A 21,213-nucleotide genomic window follows, 5' to 3' on the forward strand; every position below is an offset into this window, starting at 1 on the left:
AAATTTCGTGTCGATCAGAGTGGTGCGCAACACCTAAGCACGCAATTTTCTAACCTCAAAACGCCGAAATTGCCCATTTCGGCACCCATTATCACTCCGTGTGAAAAAATAAGAAGAGGATACATCCGATATTATAGTCCTACTTCATGAATTAGGCACTTAAGTGCATTTAGTCAAAATTTCGTGTCGATCAGAGTGGTGCGCAACACCTAAGCACGCGATTTTCTAACCTCAAAACGCCGAAATTGCCCATTTCGGCACCCATTATCACTCCGTGTGAAAAAGTAAGAAGAGGTACATCCGATATTATTGTCCTACCTCATAAATTAGACACTTAAGTGCATTTAGTCAAAATTTCGTGTCGATCAGAGTGGTGCGCAACACCTAAGCACGCAATTTTCTAACCTCAAAACGCCGATATTGCCCATTTCGGCACCCATTATCACTCCGTGTGAAAAAGTAAGAAGAGATACATCCGGTCACTCAGGGAAACCTCTAAACTCCTAGGATATATATGACGCTAGGGAGGCTCGCTCATCCCCCACGAAGAAGCGTTCCCTCGTCCAAACTTCCATACTACGTAGCGGTGCAATGAGTGCTGGGGATTCATGAAGGGAATCCCTCAGGGCGAGCTGAAGGGTATACTGAGGCCAATGCTAGACCACGTAAAATACGACTATATTACGGTAAATACGTCTACTGTAATCCGTTAAATTCGGCTATTTAATCGTTAAATTCGACTAATTGTCCTAAGTATTACGTGACAGATTGACTTGAATTTGCCAGCACTCATTGCACCGCTACGTATTATGGAAGTTTGGACGAGGGAACGCTTCTTCATGGGGTATGAGCGAGCCCCCCTACCGTCATTGTATATCCTAGGAGTTTAGAGGTTTCCCTGAGTGACCGGGTCTGCTACGCGGCAGGGTGCCAAAATAAACTTTGAAATGTGCATCATGCAATTTTCAAGCGGGATCTTGGCTGACATACAGTGATAATGAATGCCAAAATGGGAATTTTGGGAGGTTTCAGGTTAGAAAGCGGCGTGTTCGGGAGTTGCTTATCACTCTGATCAACACGAAATTTTGACTCGAGGTACTCAAGTGTCTAATTCATGAGGTAGGACTATAAAATCGAATGTACCCACCTCTCTTTTTTTTACACGGAGTGATAATGGGTGCTGAAATAGGCATTTTGGCCGTTTTGAGGTTAGAAAATCGCGTGCTTAGGTGTTGCGCACCACTCTGATCGACACGAAATTTTGAATAAATGCACTTAAGTGCCCAATTAATGAGGTAGGACAATAATATCGGATGTATCTCTTCTTACTTTTTCACACGGAGTGATAATGGGTGCCGAAATGGGCAATATCGGCGTTTTGAGGTTAGAAAATTGCGTGCTTAGGTGTTGCGCACCACTCTGATCGACACGAAATTTTGACTAAATGCACTTAAGTGTCTAATTTATGAGGTAGGACAATAATATCGGATGTACCTCTTCTTACTTTTTCACACGGAGTGATAATGGGTGCCGAAATGGGCAATTTCGGCGTTTTGAGGTTAGAAAATCGCGTGCTTAGGTGTTGCCAAAGACATAAAGACGGAGCACTAAAAGCAAAAAATGAAGCTTCTAGAGCTTCTTTTCAATCACCTCTACTATTGGCTAGAGGATTGGCGGCGAAATCGGGACAAGTTTGAATTCAAATGTAGGGCGGGAACTAATAAATAAAATTGCGGAAACAAAGTATTTTAGGTTGATTTTTGCCCAAATTCAGGTACACACTCATATTTTATTAACTTTAGGTTAGTTTCGGTCCGTCGTCGACCGACTGATTTCATTTGGGAGTAACGTAGATCTAGAACTGTAACGGCCTGTTTGAACCTGCAGAACCACCATAAGCAGAAGAAAAACTAACTTTATCTGAGATTACTGCCTGTTACCGAGCAAAAGTAGGTGTAATATATTAGGACGCAGACCGAACTTTCTTAATATAATCGTTTTAAGCATTTAAAACACGTTTCGAAGAAGAAATAAGGAAAAATCAAGAGGACAAGTTCAAATCAAATTTCCGTTTGCCGCCATGGATTCCCGCGCTCATTTACACACTCACACAAGCGCGCAGCGCCGAACCTAGCTTCACTTTTTCCCCGTGCTTTTAGATACGAGCGCTCCGTCTTTATGTCTTTGGGTGTTGCGCACCACTCTGATCGACACGAAATTTTGACTAAATGCACTTAAGTGCCTAATTCATGAAGTAGGACTATAATATCGGATGTATCTCTTCTTTTTTTTTTCACACGGAGTGATAATGGGTGCCGAAATGGGCAATATCGGCGTTTTGAGGTTAGAAAATTGCGTGCTTAGGTGTTGCGCACCACTCTGATCGACACGAAATTTTGACTAAATGCACTTAAGTGTCTAATTTATGAGGTAGGACAATAATATCGGATGTACCTCTTCTTACTTTTTCACACGGAGTGATAATGGGTGCCGAAATGGGCAATTTCGGCGTTTTGAGGTTAGAAAATTGCGTGCTTGGGTGTTGCGCACCACTCTGATCGACTCGAAATTTTGACTCAAGGTACTTAAGTGGATCACTTAAGAGGTGAGACGATAAAACCGGATATTTCTCTCTACATTTCTCCACGCCTAGCCATCAAAGGAGGCTAATGGTGGCATTTAGGCCGTTTTGAGGTTAGAAAATTGCGTTTTTAAGTATGGCGCACCACTCCGATCAACACGAAATTTTTACTGTATCTTATTGGATGTATAAATTAAGAAAAGAGACAATTTTTGTTTGTGTACATGTTTCCATACGCCACCTAGCCGCGAAAATAGGAAAAAAATGATTTTTTCAAAAATTTTACGAATTTTTTTGGAGGCTAAAATATTATCCGATGATAATGAATTTTTTTCTACAAAAACTAAGCTAATTGATGTAGATTCTGACAAATTTTGGTTCAATTCTATCGAAAATTACGAAAGTTATGAGGAAATGACGTTAGCATAGTCAAAAATAGCCCAAAAAGCGGTTTTTGGGGGTCTGAGGGGGGGCGGAGGGGGTTGGGGGGCTAAAATCCCCCAAAACCTAAGTTTTAGGACACCCTTGATGACTTAAAATGGTTAAAATAAAAATCCACTCACAAGGGCATTTTGACATGCTTATCCCGGGATACCCTTTTTGTGTAATAACTCATATAACCTTTATACGGCTTTTATATAAAAGTTTTACGTTTCACAGGGCTTTAGGTCTGTTAATGCGTTATATAACCTGTAAACGTTATTTATATAAAGGTCACACCTCTTAATGCACAAGATTTTTGTATAATGCGTTAGCTAAGGTTTATGCTGTTTTTATATAAAGGTTATATGTTCGTGATCACCTCAGATTGGTTGTAGCGTTATATAATCTTTATACGTTTTTTGTATAATTGTTTTAATTTGTGCGTATAAAGAAAATTTATAAAAACCCTTCCGCCATTATATAACTATTATATAAACGTTATCTTCTGAAAATATGATTATTTATTTTCTTGAGCATTTTATATAAAACTTATATGCACAATATATAAGCTTTAGTTAAAATGGAGCTTATATAACCGTTATTAATCTCTTATACGTTCGTTAGGAAGGCGAAAGTGAATCTTGCTACTAGGGTAGAAGTCTCACAATCAGAATAACTTACGCGATTTAACCAAATGTTTTATCGATCAATGTATTGGAATTTGGAGTGTAGCCGAGTGCTAGAAATAATGTAAAATTTCTTTAAGAAACTTACGTTTTATGATATGATTTTATTTGTGATTTTGATTTTGTGACCCTGACGATGAAGCGTTCGCTTCGAAAAGCTTGGGTCTAAGTTTGTTAATAAAATGTAAGTTTTTTAAAGAAATTTTACATTATTTCTAGCACTCGGCTACACTCCAAATTCCAATATATTCAGTGCTACTACCTTCAGACATTGCATTACAATGTTCGCTGATTTCGATCAATGTAGTCCACTCGGTCGATATGACAGAAAATAAAGTAACCCACAGTGACCGAACACGGGAATTTCGACTGTGCATGTAGCAACCCGAGCACACTGCACTCTAAAGAAAGAAAAGAAAAGTCACCACACTGAAAAAAAATTCTCGGCGTTTTTACCAAGGTCCGTTGGTACCTTTACCATCTCACTTTTTTCACCAATTAATGGTAATTTTACCAAGACAGACCGGTAAGTTTACCTAAAAACCGGTATTTTTACTGTTTTTTCAGGTAAGAAAACCACTTTTATTGGTAATCAATTCCCGGTAACTTTGCCATTTTATCTCGGTAATTCTATACCACAGTCGATAAAAAATATTGGCGCTTTTACCGAGGATCGGTAAAATTACCGAGAAAGTCAATAATTTTACAGAGATTTCTCGGTAAAATTACCGATTCCATAAATGGTAATTTTACCAAGAAAAAACTGGGATCAAATAGAACCCTGAATTCTTGGTAATTTTACCCTTTTCTTGGTAAATACACGGAGATTTTTTTCCAGTGCAGTGGATTAGATTTTGACATGTTTATTATACGCAACGCGTGAAGCCTCAGAACAGCCGTGACCACCGCAAACTAACCGAGGCCGACTCGACCACCAATTAACGACTCGAGACGAGGGGACACGGCCACAAAAAATGAACATATTCATGCTAAAAGGAACTATGTGCATAGGGATCGCGTGTAACATAGTTCTTTTCAGCATAAATACTTCCAAATGAAAGTGAAAGTGAAACAAACGAGCTGTAAAAGTTTGAGCGTGCCTGTACCGAGACCTGAGCTTTTATCGGTCCTGACAATGAACGACCAAGTACGTTAGAAAAACCAAGGAAATAATAAAACCAATAAAGCGGAGAAATAACCAGCCGATAACAACCCAACCGAGGCTTTCATTCCCAGATTGCAATCCTAATAGCAAGCACCAACTTAAGGATCGCGCGTGCTATTCCGCGTGGATTTTCATCGTAGAGCGTAAATCTAGTACTGCCGTGCTAAGGAAGAACGCCGTATGAACCTTCAGGCGTTGCCAAATTTCTTTTGATAAAACACGACTTTCCCGGTAAAATTATGAATATTTTTCCTCCATTTTTTCGGATATTTTGTTCTCGATTTCAACCATAGTCTCTGACAATTTCAGGGGAAAATACTCATAATTTTCCCCTAAAATAAACATTTTAGTGAAGGAAATTTGGCAACTCTCAAATATTCATACGGCGTTTTTCCTCGACACGGCAGAATACTGCCGTGCCTAGAAAAAACGCCGTATAAACATTCGGATGTTGCCAAATTTCCTCCTGTAAAACATTTATTTTGAGGAGACTTATGAATATTTTCCCTTGAAATTTCCAGATATTTAAGATCAAATTGCGAACAAAGTTGTCTAAAATTTTTGAAGATAAATGTCCAAAACTTTTCCGGTAAATTCGTGTTTTTATCTGAAGAAATCTGGCAACGCATGAAGGCTCATACGGTGTTTTTTTCTTAGGAAAGCCGAATAGATGGCTGCGCTCGGAAACCACGTTTCTCGATTGAGGTGTTACAAAATTTTCGTTCCTTTTTTCAGTTTTTCGTATAGAAACGAACCATTCTTAGTGCTTGAAATGTTAACAAAATTATTATGTAGACATGAGATAATGGTAGAAATCAAGATAATTTTCAATGAATTACGTTCACTTGTGTTCCCTTTTTAAAAGAGAGTATAATGAGAAGTCTGCCTTGTTGTAAATCGAGGTTCGTGGTTTCATAGTTAAGCCGTCGTAATACCTCGTCGCGTGTGCACAGTTCGTGTTGGATCGCAATCTATACATTTCAAGCACTTCAGTGAGCTTTTGTCGCAAAGCTTTTGGACTATTTATTTTCTCCGAGAATACTTGAAAAAGACACGAACTTAGTTGTCGATTTAGTTAAAATTTGCACCCATAGTTTTGTCACGGTCCGAACCTCCACACCATTTGTGAGCAACATTTCACGATTCAAAAAATGTTGCGCCTTGAAAATGAAAATATTGAAATGAAGCCAACTTACCAGTTTTCTCAAGCCATTTTTTCAGACGTTAAATTATCTTTAAATTTATTTTCATCTTAAATCCCTACATTTGAACATTGGATATTGGGCAATGGATTTACAAGTCGTATTTTAGTAGATTTCGTTCCACGTTGCGGTGTATTGTAAGCTTTCTTGTTGTACGCTGGATAAAAAGTTTCTTGGATCTTGAGTCTCAGACTCTTAAAAAATTTGACAAGAAAAAATGCTTGATTCAAATGGATTTTTGCTTGAATTGAAAGCCAATTCTCTAAATTTAAGCGGATTTCCTCTTGATTCAAGCAAAAATCTGATTGAATCAAGAGTATGGTTTCTTGTCTTTGTGAAAAGTCTGGAGTCTGGATCCAAGAAACTTTTTTTCTAGTAGCATCGTATCTACTTTTGATCTCTCCACTAAAGTCATGCATACATTCAGGCTTCCTAACGTTTTTTCTTCGTTCATCGTGTTTCGTCTTCTTGCTTCTTTAAGCCCTTTCGCCTTGTAAAGTAGCAGCCCCTCTATCCCTCAGAATTTCAAAATCATGGCTATTTGGTTCTGGAGTAACGCGCTGCGTTTAATTTGCGGTTTGAGAGTCGAGCTTTTAAGGCTCCCGTATAAGGTTTAGTTCCTGTCTCGCGGTGCTATTGTATTTAATGCGCCCTCAATCCGAGGTTTCCCATTGTCAGCATTCCTAAGACCGACCGCACCATTTCAACGCTCTGTCGTCTATCGATTTCCACCCTGTTACCTCAGTTTCATTATTATTCTGCTGTATTCAGGGCTGTACGGGGCAAAAAAAAATTGAAAAACAACCTGAAGGACTCATTTTACAGGTTCTCGCCTGTGTAGTTGCCTATTTACCTCTCTTCTAATTTCTCTCCAAAACGGCGTGAAGTTTCCAACAGCTTCAGCACTTCACAGGTATATAACTTTCACGCTGCTATATATGTTTTTATCGACCGAAAAATATAAGGAGAGGTCCGAAACTACTAAAAAGTCTGTACGTTTTTCGTAATGAGGGAAGATACCTAATTTGAGAAACAGTAAAGCCTAAGGATATTTTTTATGTGTCGATTGGCAAAATCCAATAAGTGAACCTCTATCTGGAAAGATATAGGTCAAAATTCACACCGTCGTGCACGAATAATTATCTACTTCAAAAGGCTTTTCATAATTAACTTGATGTAAAACGCCCTTTCTTGACCCAGCAGTCTATAGAAAAGGACGGAAGCTTTAAAAAAGGGGGAAGTGCCGTTTATTATTTAAACTAAAGCTAATTTATTAAGTAGTATCGTGTGCCTCCAACCAGGAGGTCGATTGTTGAATTTTTATCAAATGAACTTGATCGACACATCCCTATCTTGGCAATGCAATCTATCGATCATAGTCATTCGATAACAATTCAACAATCTACCCGCAGGTCTCCGTTTTGATAATTTATTGTTGTTCGCCGTTCCGTTTAAAAGTCGATTAATGATCTTGCAAACGAAATTAAGTTAATCATGAGAAATGAATTTTCGCGCCCTGTCTTTAAAAATTTACCTTTTAGTCTATTTCCTACCAAGCGAGGGATTTTTACTTGCTCGCTCCCCTTCTTTTCTTTGCTGCTTGGCATAACTTATTCCCCGTGATAACACCCTCTTTATCGCATAATCATACAACATTTCAATACCCTGAGGAGTTTTTATCCTAACAGTTTTCCCAGGTATTTCTACGTCGTTAGCCCTGTTACGATGCGCACGGGAATGAAGGGCTTTTCACGGGGTTAACGAAGAGTATGGAGGAACTCAGGCGTACAGGACTTACAACTACCGTCCACGTATTGCTGTGACCGGCGTTGGCTTTGAACTGGATGAAGGTTGCATAGATGATACAGATGAACAAAACACACTAGGAACACTCGATATTGTCATGGTGCTCATTAGTGTCATAGGTACAGTCGTCCTAATTTACTGTCTCTTCCTCTAAAAAGTGAAAAAAAAGATAATATTAAAGAAAGTACAGCATGCACTACACACATTTTCCAGAATTTAACATGTAATGTGTATTTACTAAATCCATTCAAATTGAGCTCATAAGAGCTTTATTCAAATGCACTGTTTTGAGTTAAAATATTCTTTGTAATGTTGTGCTCTAGCTTAATTTTAGCAAACGCGCTTTATTCTAAAAATGGGGGGGGGGGACGTTTTGAGAAAATTGAAGTAGGCTTGGACATTAGGAGCAGTCTAGGCTGATAAACATCTGAATCTTTGGTTTCGGCAGGATTTTTCTCTTGTTGTATTTTCGTTCCTTGCACAGTGGCGTGGCGTGCTTTGCGATATATCGATTGATCCGCCATTTAAACCTATGGAAAAAGATCGATAAAAAGTGCGTTTGCAACGAGCACCTTAATAATCGATTCTTTTCCACAGCTTCAAATGGGGAACGACAATCGATCATTCACGCCGCGCCACTGATTGGGAGACCACTTGGCTGGACCGGGCCGGTTAGCGCCCGCTTCGTCACTCCTCTGACATAAGAGCGTATCTCGATTCCCACGTGAGCCCCAGAAAGCATGGACTTGTATGTAAAACAGGGCTCAAATCGAGATACGCTTGCTTGCCGGTGCGAAGCTCGTGAGCCCGAGCTCCGCGCTGGTAAAATCATCTCTGAGAATTCTCCATGGCCAACTGGTTATTGTTGCGTCGCAGTTAATACTCTGTGAACTCCGACCCGGGCAGATATTCGCGAGGAATGCGCAGGGCGACCGGAGTGCGCTCACTGCACAAAGCTCATTGTCAGCGAAAATTATTCGTAAATCCATTAAAACTGGTTCCATTCTTACGCTCATTCTTTTCTTGGATACGTGAGTGCGTTCGTTTCATAACTTGTGTTCTCAGAACATACAAGTTGTCTCTGGCAAATATATTCCGATGATACTCTTATATGGACCTAGGATTTGAGAATCGAAAAGCCTTTGCTTGCGTGGAATTTCTCCGAAAAGCTTTGATGTCAAGAGTGAAGTTTAATATTTCTAAGAGTGAACTTCTTCACGGCTTTGCATTGTTTTACCAATAATTTTAACTTTTTCCAGCTATTACAAAGTTTTTTGGTAAAGTTTTGCCTTCCTTTCGAGTGTCTCGGTTGTGGAGAGTTCAGTGCACATGGGCAGAGAACACTGAGACACCGTGTCCTCTCAACCGAGACACTCAAAAGGAAAGTAGAGCTTTATGAAAAAAGTTTGTAATATCCCTTCTTATTTTCTTTCTTTTTGTACATCACCTTTTCAAAGCGTCACTTTAAAAACGGTCCTTTGAGCAGAATCCTGTCAGCCAGAGCCATTTCCCCTCAGTTATCGCCCCAGCGGGCTGATTATTGAAATGAATAGACAAAGCTATAGACAAAGAAGACAAAGGGAGTATTGAGCGATCCTGTTTGTTAAAATGGACGGTTCTTATAAACTAAAAGGAGAATATGATGGAATGACTATGGGGTTTCTCGTGGGTTTACCATTAGTCAGTCTGTTACTTACCTTAGTCAATTGCAGCCGCCCGCTTCGACCAATAGGATCCCTCCATATCCTTTCTGGTTTCTTTGTGTGTAGCTGTGTCTATCAATTGAGGGGCTTGGAGGACAAGGCGCATAAGAGCAGTTTTTGCTATTTCAAGCAATACGTGTTTAAAGTTTCAAAATAACATGGATCCTTATGGTGGAAAGTAAGTTCAAACCGACTAGTTGATGCTTACAAATTACAATTTGTGAGCGAATTTTTCACAGAGTATGACAAAATATGGTAATTTCACAAAATCATGAGTTAAAAAACGCTGACTATGCGAGTATAAATACCTATTAAAGCCTAACAGAGCGGAACGGCGCGGCGTGCACTGCTGCCAGCGCGAGAGGCTCACTGGCGCCTACAAACCTAAGTGGATACTTCGCGCATTGCACAATGCTTGAAGTATCCACTTAGGTTTGTAGGCGCCAATGCGCGTTACGCGCTGGCCGCCCGCCCGCCCGCCGTGCGGCGGCGCCTGAAGCAACTATTTCACAACAGAGGTGTTGCACAGTATTATACGAAATTGAACGTATTAAGAATGACAGGCATCCTTTAAAATTACAGATCTTTCCTCGCAAAATAAATCAAGATACTTATCGTACACAGGAAAAATCTAAAAGCCTTTAGCTGAGGCAAATATAGAGGTTTATCCGGTTTAGGTATAACAAGGTGGGAATTTCTTGAAAGATAATTAAGTTCTGTTACAACAAAGAGGTGTAGAGAGTTTTAGTGAATTTTGTCTTATGAAATTGACGCTCCCCCATTTTTACCAAAACTCTCAACTATATAATTATATTATTCTCCGTTGGACCAAACAGACAAAACAAAAAAACAAGCAAACCCTAATTCTTCCAAGACATTATACATTTTCATCCAAAAACGTCGTGAGCTATGCATTAAGACTAGTCATATATGCATTAAGACTAGTTTTAAGTAAAATCATTAACATATCATTTTTCACCCAAACTGCACTTAAGCGCTTTGTCCTCCAAGCCTTCCAATTTTAATAATCGACCCGCAAGACGGCCGCATAGTGGATCGAGTCAATTAAAGAGGTCGGGCATGAAATTTTTTAGTAAAGCTGCAAATTTTGATGCTTATTTCGTCACATTTTAAATTTCAAGGGGTGCTTCGGAAAGAAAATTTCACGAGGAAACCAATGGAACCACTTTTAGAACCTTGAAGTTTTGTATAAACGCAGTTATAAGTGTTTAAAGTTTCCAGATTTTGTCCGATCTCTTCTATGGAGTCGATCCACTGTGGGTCGTGTAACTGTCGAGTTGACAAGTGAGGGACGTTCTCACCTGGTTTTTTGCAACCCTTGAGACTACTTCCGCGACGAGGTCGGATGCAACGACAGAAACGGACGCGAACACCGGACCCGCGGAATAAAAATGGAACCGGTAGCCGATGGGAAAAAAAAGAGAATAGCCCGACGGAAAGAGAAAGCCCGAAGAAGAAAGTGCTCGGGGCCCATTACGTGTGTTTCTTACATGCTTTGAGCCCGGTGAGGCGCGGATAAACTCATTAAAAACCGTAAACACGACGGCAACAATTATTAGGAGCCATGATGTTTGTTTTTAATCCAAGAGCCACGGCCCGGCGCGGGTGGGACTTCCCTCGATTGTCTCGCTGGAAAACCAGCTCAGCGTTTTTTTCCGCAAGAGTCGCTCCCGTCCAATGCCGAACTGAAACATATACCTCGCACTTGGACCGCGTTTAGCAGATAGGAAGCAAGCCTCATCAGCTATTGTCAAATTTAACCGGGCAATTTAATTTTTTACAAAGGAAAGTTTGTGCGAATTCCCCTGAAAATTTTAAGGAATTTGCTTCGCACTATGCAGAAAATTCACGGAAATCCGCACAACAATCTGCACGACCGTTTTCGTGTAAAAAATTAAATTACCCAATTAAGTTTGGCAATAGTTGACGTGGCTTCGTTCCTTTCTCCTTAACGCGGTCCATTTGCTGTTCCCGTCGATTTACCGCTGAGATTTAGCGGACACTTAACGTTGGTTAGTTGGTTACATAATATATTTTCCTAACAGTTTTTTTTTAAATTTCTTCCTGAAATTTTAAGAGCCACCTGGCCGGGCCGTCTGATTTTCAGGCGACTCTAAGATTTTTAGGGGCCTCATATGATTTCTGAACGTTATACGTATAGCTCGACTTCCCTACGGGAAGTATAAATCTACCAATAATTAACTTTCGACGCTGTTGTTTCAATAATTTTGAAACTGCAAACATAATAATTAGGATGAAGGATAAACGCAGCATATGAGAAAGGCAAAAGATTCATTGCCAAAGTACGATACCAAGTGTCTCTGTTTTCGACGTCGTTGACTTCCTGTCATACATATACTTTATTGTTTTCTTGGACAACTAGTTAACGTAATTTCTCGAAAACTTGCTTGATTTCTCTTCTTCGTTGGTAGAATATTCTGCAAAAATTTCAAGCTATGAAGGTATCTTGTTTCATCTCGAAAAAATCAAATAGGAACGGACTTTTTAAAACTCCGCAATGGAGATACGTGATTTCGCACTTGAGCCATCAATGTGAGGCGCTTTACTCAATAATTAATTTGAGACGCTTTCAAAAGTTTTGAAACTGCAAACATAATTAGCACGAAGAATAAACATAGCGTAAGAATGGCCAAACATATGAGGCGCAGGAACGCGGTCGTATTCGCTTCATAATGTCCGATTTCCCCAGCTCTGAGCTGCAGGTGGAAAACATTATCATTTTCCACGCCCTACGGAGCAGCCAGGCCAGTGGCGAGGCGTGAATGGTCGATTATCGATATTTCCCCATCTAAAGCTATGGTAAAAGATCGATTAGCAAGGCGTTCGTTGCGAACATCCTGTTTATCGATCCTTTACCGTCGGTCCAAATGGCATATCAATCGATATATCGCAAAGCACGCCAAGCCACTGAGCCAGGTCTCACCTGGCCCCTTGAAGCAGGTACGCAGCGAGAGCTTTCCTACGAGCTATGACCGCAAGCTGTGGTTCCTAGAAGAAATCCGTGTTTTCTTGCCGCTCTGTTTCCCAGCTTACTCACTGCTCACGGGAATCAGCGGAAGCCTGGTGCCAACTTGGTCGGAAAGCCATCAGGCGTTCGTACTGACCAGTGTTTTGAATATTCCCTAATCTGCCTGCTTCCCTACAACTGCAGTATTTCGGCTGAATTTTAATTGGACCGCGTCAAGCAGAAAGGAACCGAGTCACATCAACTATTGCTAAATTTAATCGGGCAATTTATGTTTTTTCAAATTTTAGTGAATTTTCTGGACAGTACAAAGCAAATTCATCGAAATTCTCAAAAGAATCTGCACGAACGTTCTCTCGTAAAAAATTAAATCGCCCAATTTTCGGCAATAGCTGGTGTGGTTTGGTTCCTTTCTGCTTGACGCGGTCCAATTATTGGTAGCAAATTCGATTTAGAACGCTATGATTTGCTGTAAAAATTTTCAGTCAAACAAGGTTACGAAAACACGTAAGGAAATTTTGACTGCTTTTAGCATTTTTCAAAAATTTGACTCATTCCATTAAATATGTTGGTTTTTCAATCAAACGAGTGCCTGTTTATTTGCGCAAGAAATCACAGAATCTCGTCCAAAATATCGAAAAAAAAATAGGAAAATCCAAAATTAATTTTAGTAAACACCCTGCGAAGGTTTCATCCGCAAGGAACTTCTAAAGCACGACCTCGGCGTTGAGCGCCTTCAAATCCCAACGATACGATCCGCTTTGCCAGGAAGTTAGTTTAGTTGCCTATCCGAACCAAATCCATGTAAGGTCCCTGATTTCATTGACTCACTCGCGAGTTTAATCTCTAAACCATCAAATCACGATTCTGCAACTAGCTCATCTCCTACGAGCCAAGGTTGCACGGGTGAAATGAAAATTATGAAATATTGAACATTTTGAGGAAATATTTCTTAAAATTTCACACGGTTTTGAAAAATATGATAAATTTCAAACATATGTTTTTAGAGGCTGGGTATGCAACACGCACTAAAAAACACCAGAAAGCAAAAACCCGGCGCTTTTCATTTAATCTAGAATTTAATTTCGAAAAATATTTGTCATATTTTTCTGAAATTTCATGAAATATTCCGCATAAAATTTCAAGATTTTATTTTCTCATGAAAAATTGCAGCCCTGCCTGCGACATTTCGACTCTGGCGAGGCTTTATTGTGACAACGAGGCAACGCTGGATGTCTAATCTAGCTCGGTAGCGAGAGGAGAGCGGAGCGGAGACGAGGATGAGAAGTGCATCAGAGCAGATGTGTTTGCCATCGCATCGACCTGGGCCGAGCCGAGCGCACCGCACGCTCTGTTTGAAGCATATGCATGCGTGCACCGCGCACTGCACCGGCACTGACACTGCACTCGTCACCGGTCGCCAGTTTTCCGCTCACGATCACGCGTGGGAACGCCAGCGGCGTGATTAAGCCCTCCCCGTTTTAATGTCAGCAAGCGATGCAAATCCAGTGTAATGTTGGAGTGTATGTAATCCCCTTTATAGCTTGCAATAGAGGCTCCGCGAGAACCAGGGATTTTGGATTTTACCAACCAATAACATTTAAACTTTCCCGAGGAATCCGGTAATGCCTCCGGTTTGGCCAACACAAAGCTAGCGACCCGTATTTTTGAACACACCACACACACCCCTTCCTCCTCCATTGTAACATTTTTGTGACGTAGGGACTATCCTTCAACACGTAAATATGAAATGGTGTAACGCTCTCCTCAACCCCTCTCATAGAGCGTTACGTATTTTATTAACGCTCCGTTCGCAGCGAAGTGTGTTTCTTGTAGAGTCTTTAAATGGAAGAGAGTGTGTGTATGTTGAATAATGGAGCTGTCGCAGGTCTTAAAAAGGGCAGCCAACCTTCTAATTCGAAAAACACCAGAAAAATGCCGCTGCCAATCGTCAGATTCCAATATCAAACCAAGATGGCCAAGAATGTTCATTAATGAACGTCCTTCCGCAAAAATGAGTAAATTAATGATTTTACTAAGTCAACTACGTGCTTTACAAAGGACACGACGCGACGCAGAGTTGGATCCAGCAATTTGGCAACACCGGACTCCTTCCATTTGAACCTATATTAACTAATCGATTCTTGTTGGAGCACCTGGCCCCTTCCAAGAATCGATATATTGCCGTAGGTTTAAATGGAGAAAAACAATGTTGCCCATTTGGTGGATCCGCCAATGACGCGACGGGGTCGTAACATTGTAGTAATAACATTCTGAATCGAGTTCGTGGTTGTCAGTTTCTGGCCCGTGATAGCGAAGTAGCATGACCTAGTTCAATTGGCATTTCTGTAGGTCTAGCCATGGATTAGCACATTGGACTTGTTTCCATCGAGTCTCTGTAAACTGAAGTTCGAGTTGATCCATCGCAGCTAGCCAACTTCACATGCTCATCTAACTTCGCTACCATGGCAGAGTTGGAGTTCATAGGTTGGCTGCCTTTCTTGGGCTCCAAAAGCTGAAAGCTCCATGACCTAACCTCAAAATAACCGACTTGTCCCCATATAGGTACTCTAGTCTCTTGTCACCTTGGAAGGAGTAAAGCTGTAGCTAAAACGATGTAATTTTGATGTGTTTCAGAGTTGAGCGGAGGGCTAGAGGAGCCAAGCTGGCGCCGTCCAACTTGCGGCGAAGCTCGACGAAAGCAGCCGGAGCGGAGGCGGTGCCGGTGAGAGGCGAGGGCGCCGAGGGGAGCGCCGGGCCGGGGCCGGGGCCGGGCATGCTGGCCGACGAAGGCTCCCAGCCGTTCACCATCACCTCGGAGATCTACCCCTCGCCGACGGACTCGCCGATCAAGAAGTTCGAGAGCGGAGCGTCCCAGCCGGAGCCCCTGCCCCTCTGCGGGAAGCCGAACGGGTTGCATATCTGCAAGGCGGCGGCTGCGGCGGCGGCCGAGGGGGAGGCCTCGGGGGTGGGGGCGGGGATGGTGGCCGAGCCCGACAGCGGGATGGAGTCTGCGGCCTCGAGCTGGGATCGGAGCGTGGCCGAAGTCAAGGAGCACGCCTTCGCGCGCCTCCAGGACGAGCTCCGCCGCGCCAACGAGGAGCTCAAGCTCAGGGATGAGGAGGTCACCCGCCTCAGCAGGATCCGCCAGGAAGTCGAGGCCGAACTCGAGGATCTCACCGCCAGCCTCTTCCAGGTAACCACATTTGTCTAACCAGGGTCGCCACTGTTATCAGGGTAAACCGGGAAATGTCGGGAACTTAAAAAATCGGGAAACCTGGAAATGTCCGGGAAAATGATGAAAGTGTCAGGGAACTTAAAAAATCAAGGAAAACCTGGAAATGTCCGGGAAAATGATGAAAGTGTCAGGGAAGAACTTTAAATTCACCTTTGAAGTCGAGGCCAAACTCGAGAGGATCTCACCGCCAGCCTCTTCCAGGTAACCACATTCCTCCAACGTTTCATTATCATACTTTCAGACAGTACCTATCAGACAGAAAATAACTAAATATCAGGGTGGCCAGGAGTCTGGACAACAGGGAAATCGGGAATTGTTAGGGAATTTGTAATGACCGCAGGGTGTCTACGAGTCCGGAATTTCCGGAAAGTCCGGAAATAGTACTGATTTTTTAAGGGCGGTCCGGAAGTACTGATAAAGTGCGGAAATTCCGCGAAAAGGTCCGGAATTTTTTTAATATTTTGTCATTTTTGTCGCATTTCAAATTTTTGAAATTTTTAATTTCGTCAAATGGAGGTACTGAAAAAGTACGGATTTTTTCTGTTGGAGGAGGTACTGAATTCCTTGAGAATGTACTGAAAAAGTACTGTAAAAGTACTCATTTTTGACCAGCCTGTTTTAGTAGACACCTTGGACCGGGAAAAATCAGGGAATGTCAGGGAATTTTTAAATTGCTGCTGATGCGGTTGTGGTGATTCCCTCTCCAGCGCATTTCAAGTAAACTACTCGTATTTCTGTCCCTTGAACATTTCCATTTTTCCCAATTGGCCTGTTTTCATTCTTACTGATTCAATTATTTCGTGTGGAGGTGGGAAGTTAGGTACAACTGTGCGAAGCTATGGGCTTTTAATTTCCAAATTTTTGTTTTTCTGCTGTCTTACCTCTGGAGCAAGTGGGTAAAGAAATTTTTCTGGAGTCAAAAAGTAAGGGAATTTCTCATGAAAGGTTTGGAAAAAGTCAGGGAATTTTTAGATGCTAAACTTTTGGCCACCCTGTATACTATCACATCTGGTTCTAATAAATACACAGGCGCATATGGGGAAGACTAAAAAACAATCAATTAGACAGGAGTATTATTAATTATTAATTGATCAATCGACCATTGAATCGTTTTCCATAGTGCTGAAAATCCACTTCAATTTCGAATGTTTATCTTTGAAACCTTAATTAGGTTTTGAAGGAGCGCATATTGCATCCATGAAACTTGGCGTATACCTTACTCTCTCCGAATCAAACCTTAATTCCTCGGCCCAAAGCTCCTTCTCTACGTCTATCAACTCTAAATTGCCTCAGCCACGGCCGCGTTTAACAGAGAATCCATAATTTAAAAGTTATTTGAGGAAAATTCGCAGCTACGAAGTGGCATAGAGAATTGCAGTGTCACGCACATATTTTGTGTCTTCTACGCCTTCTTTTTATCAGATAGGCTGAAAAAAAATCTTACGTGCTGCCACAGCTGCCTATCCGAATATTTATGTGCTACATCCTTCTTTCCTTGTCTTGAAAATGACTTTTAGCTATGACTAGCTGCCCTGTCATTTGTCGTCTTGAAATAAAATTCCGTAAAGTAAAAAATAATTTGTGCATTTTGCGGTTCTCTTTCCTAAGACAATTTTTTTGAAAAAAATTTTTAAATCCTATTATCACGGTTAGTGGTGATAGTCTTTAAAACGGGAGATTCAAGACCTCTCATCTAATATTTAAGCTTCAAATTATGAGTTCTGAAAACTGTCGGGTTTATCTTTACAGGAAGCTCACAAAATGGTGCGGGAGGCGAATCTGCAACAAGCGGCGGCCGAGAGGAGCTTGAAGGAGAAAGCAATGCAGGTCGACGTGCTGACCGCAGAAGTGGCAGCCCTCAAAACCCTCGTGCTCACCTCCACGCCCAGCAAACCGAATCTCCACTTGGTCCACGACCAAAAGAACAAAGACGACCCCGATACTCGTAAGTACCATAGCTTGACCGCTTTACTCGGAAGCTCCTTACGGAGAATTACTCGTAAAATGTTCACAAATTTTTCCTGCGTAATTAGTGTTATGTTCCAGTAAATTGTATCAAAAAAGTATTTGACGTAGTCCGAACATTTTCAGAATATCTTTTTTTTTTGCTGGGAGTGATTCTCAAATGATGTGGACTGAAATCACTGTTGAAAATTTACTTACAATAGAGTCTCGATTATCCACGGGTTTTTTTTTTTTCTCTTTTTTTTCTTTTTGGTGGTGGTTCCCCGGCGGAGCCAAATGCTGATTCTCGAACGCATGGAAAAGATCGCAGCCCAAAAAAATTGCAATTCTATGCGGCACATTTTCATACTCATATCATCCAAAAGTGGTCTTTAAGCAAATAAAAATGCACCCAAAAACGGTTTGCAGGGGGTGTCTCTATGGTGCGTGCGGACTCAAAATCGCGAAAAATCAAAATCTTGGCTGATCCCAATTTCGAAATATGGCAATTTGAAATTTTCATAATGAATGCAAGTTTCCTACTGATTTTGATCAGCTTTTTTTATTTATTTGTCCATTGAATCGGCGTTGATCGGTTCACGTTCTTATTTTTCGTTCGATTCATGTCGATCGAATTCACACCCTCTCGCAACATGTAGACTATCTATCATACCCTATTTTTCTTAACTGAACAGCTCACCGTCTACTGTGACCGCAGCAATTGTTGTTTTGAATATGTTGTGCGTGCCGATTTCAGCTCATTGCTTACCGGACCCTCTGAGGGCGTTTTATGAGCCAAAGCGATTCGCCTTCCACTGCGTTTGCAGCAATTGTTGTTACCAATAAGTTGTGCGTGCTGATCTCAGCTCATTACATACTCGACTCTCTGAAGGCGTTTTATGTGCACAAGTAGCTCCATCTGTCGGAGATTGAGTGATTCATTCAATCCCACTTCTGTTGTTCTCCGACAGGGTTCTCTAGTTTCGCATATTAAACGCCTTCAGAGGGTCAAGTATGTAATAGGCTGAGATCAGCACGCACAACATATTGGTAACAACAATTGCTGCGGACGCAGCTGAAGGCGAATTGAAAAGAACCGTATTATACACGTTGAAAAACATTTTAGCTCTTTAATCAATATTGTCACCAATAGAGAGTTGTATTTTATGGTCTTTTCATGGGGGATTCTCGAACAACTTTTCAACATTAACTAAAATATAAACTGAAAATAAAATATAAAATAAAATATACCGCGCTACAAATTTTCAGTCTCGGCAGAATTTTACTCAGGACTAAATCAACTTTAAATGCCTTCTTCTCCTTTCCTTCTTCTTCTTCTTCTTCTTCTTCTTCTTCTTCTTCTTCTTCTTCCGTGTATGTGGATTTTGATCATGTAAGCTCGACGATAGAGCAGTCCTGTACTTGGCTCACCGTGCACAAATTGAAATAATATTTATATACGTTGGTACTTTAAATGCAAAGGAAGCCCGTGTGTTTAAGTTACAGCATCAAATCGAATGTCTCGAGTGAAAAGTGAATTGGACGCCGTATAATATACAAACCCGAGAGGGGCGATTGGACGGTCTTCCTCTTCTTAATCAGGCTCATCTGCATAGTTTATCAGTCATTGGCATGCAAGCTCAAGCCCGGGCCTCGAGCGCATGCGTGAGCGTACGTGTGTCTTATGAAACTGCGTGAGAGTATGTTTGCGTGTAGTACATTCAAATTAATTGTATTACGTGCGGGTGAACGTACTCATGATCCCATTCTCGAAAGCGCGCCTCGACCTCGTCCCATGCGTAAGGACCCCCCGAATTTATGACGGGCTAATCCCGCACCTCTCTTTCACTTCCTCGTTTCAGTAACGGAAACGAATCGACGTGTCGTAATTTTACCAAGTAAACTTTTTACGCGCCGGATTGGGGCTGTGCTCAGGATCAACCTTCACACATTATTTGATTTTATTCTTAATGTTTTATTCTTCATTCAATTTTTGATTAACAACACGTTGCGTTGCACAACGGACCGACTCCATTGGAGAGGTCGGACAAAATTTGGAAACTTTAAACGCTTCTAACTCCGTTTACACGAAACTTTGAGATGTTAAAAGTGGTTCTATTGGTTTTCCTCGTGAAATTTTCCTCCATTAGCACCCCTTGAAATTTGAAATTTGACGAAATGAACATAATTTGCAGTTTAAGTCAAAAATTTCATGTCCGACTTTTCTGATAAACTGTGCGATCCACTGTGCGTCGTGTCGTAAATTAACCAAGTCAACTTTTTAAGTGCTAGTTTGGGACTGTGCTCATGATCAACCTTTACATTTTACTTGATTTTATTTAGGGTCCATTCAATGTGTGATTAACAAAACGTCGCGTCATGTCGCTGAAACTTTGGAGGGGACAGTATTTGCTCAAGAGAGGAAATAAAAATAAATTACGAAAACGGATTGAAAGTAGATAAAAATCGATGGCCAAAGTTCGAAACCACGTATCTCACTTTGCGACGTTGGAAGCTTCCTATCAAACTGTATTTTTTCTTTTGATAGCTAGTCAACGTTATTCCTTGAAAACTTCCATGAGGTTTCTTCTCTGTGAGCAAAATATTCTGTAAAATTTCAATGTATGAAGTTGGCTTGCATGTTTCTATTCAAAAAACTAAATGAGGAACGGAAATTTTGGAACACCGCAATGGAGTTCCGTGGTTTCGCACTTTAGCCATTGAAATCCAAGAAAATCCAAGATAAAATTTTCTGTAAACACCCTGAATATAGTCCACTGAACTAAGTTTTTTCTTATTGTTTTCTTTTGCTCTGTTATTTACAACCATATCCTTGGTGCTTTTTTTTTTCAGCAAGCAGTAGTAGACTGAAGAAACATAGGAGATGTCCGTCTCACTTTAATTTAAAGTATGGGCGTGAGAACTCACCTCCTGATTCACCAACTGAAGAACAAAATCCCATCTCAAATCTAGACTCTATCATGAGCAGTGAAAACTGCGAGGTAAGTAAAGACGTACTGTCTTATCGTGTCTCTTTTAATTTGTCACCAATTGTGTGGAGGACTTTCAAGTCGAACCCATCTGTGAATGTGTGAATGTTCCACATGTGTGAGGGTTGAAGTATTCTCCTTCCAGCCCTTTTCAAACCAACACAAAATAGTGTCAAAAAGACGAAAGAATATTCTCAAATGAAGAGAGCCTCGTAAATAAACTAGCATCTCAAAAAATCAACCCATCAATAATAAACCAATTTGTGTTTGATTAATTTTTACACATCAATCGTAGTTGATTTTACTTCTCTGTCATGATCATGAAGCAAATGTCAAGGATACAAATTGAAAATTGAAACTTCACATACCTGCTTTTTCAACAGAACATAACTTGGAAATACCCTTAACTCTCAAAGAAGAAAAAGAAAAAGGGGGGGGGGGAATGAATTCATAAAACTGACACACAAG

At 41.0% G+C, this 21,213-nt stretch overlaps 1 protein-coding gene across 2 annotated transcripts in view; it reads left to right on the forward strand.

Moving 5' to 3' along the window:
• The window catches only part of LOC109036317 (guanine nucleotide exchange factor for Rab-3A), a 56,425-nt gene that overhangs the window by 28,722 nt on the left and 6,490 nt on the right, over window positions 1-21,213 (forward strand). For both annotated transcript variants that reach the window (XM_072298591.1, XM_072298592.1), the window contains 3 exons: window positions 15,211-15,769; window positions 17,561-17,756; window positions 20,609-20,757. In XM_072298591.1, the coding sequence (XP_072154692.1) occupies window positions 15,350-15,769; window positions 17,561-17,756; window positions 20,609-20,757 (765 nt within the window). In that variant the 5' untranslated portion in view covers window positions 15,211-15,349. The remainder of the gene's footprint in view (window positions 1-15,210; window positions 15,770-17,560; window positions 17,757-20,608; window positions 20,758-21,213) is intronic.

Source organism: Bemisia tabaci, chromosome 3 (assembly GCF_918797505.1).
Source record: "Bemisia tabaci chromosome 3, PGI_BMITA_v3".
Taxonomy (NCBI): domain Eukaryota; kingdom Metazoa; phylum Arthropoda; class Insecta; order Hemiptera; family Aleyrodidae; genus Bemisia; species Bemisia tabaci.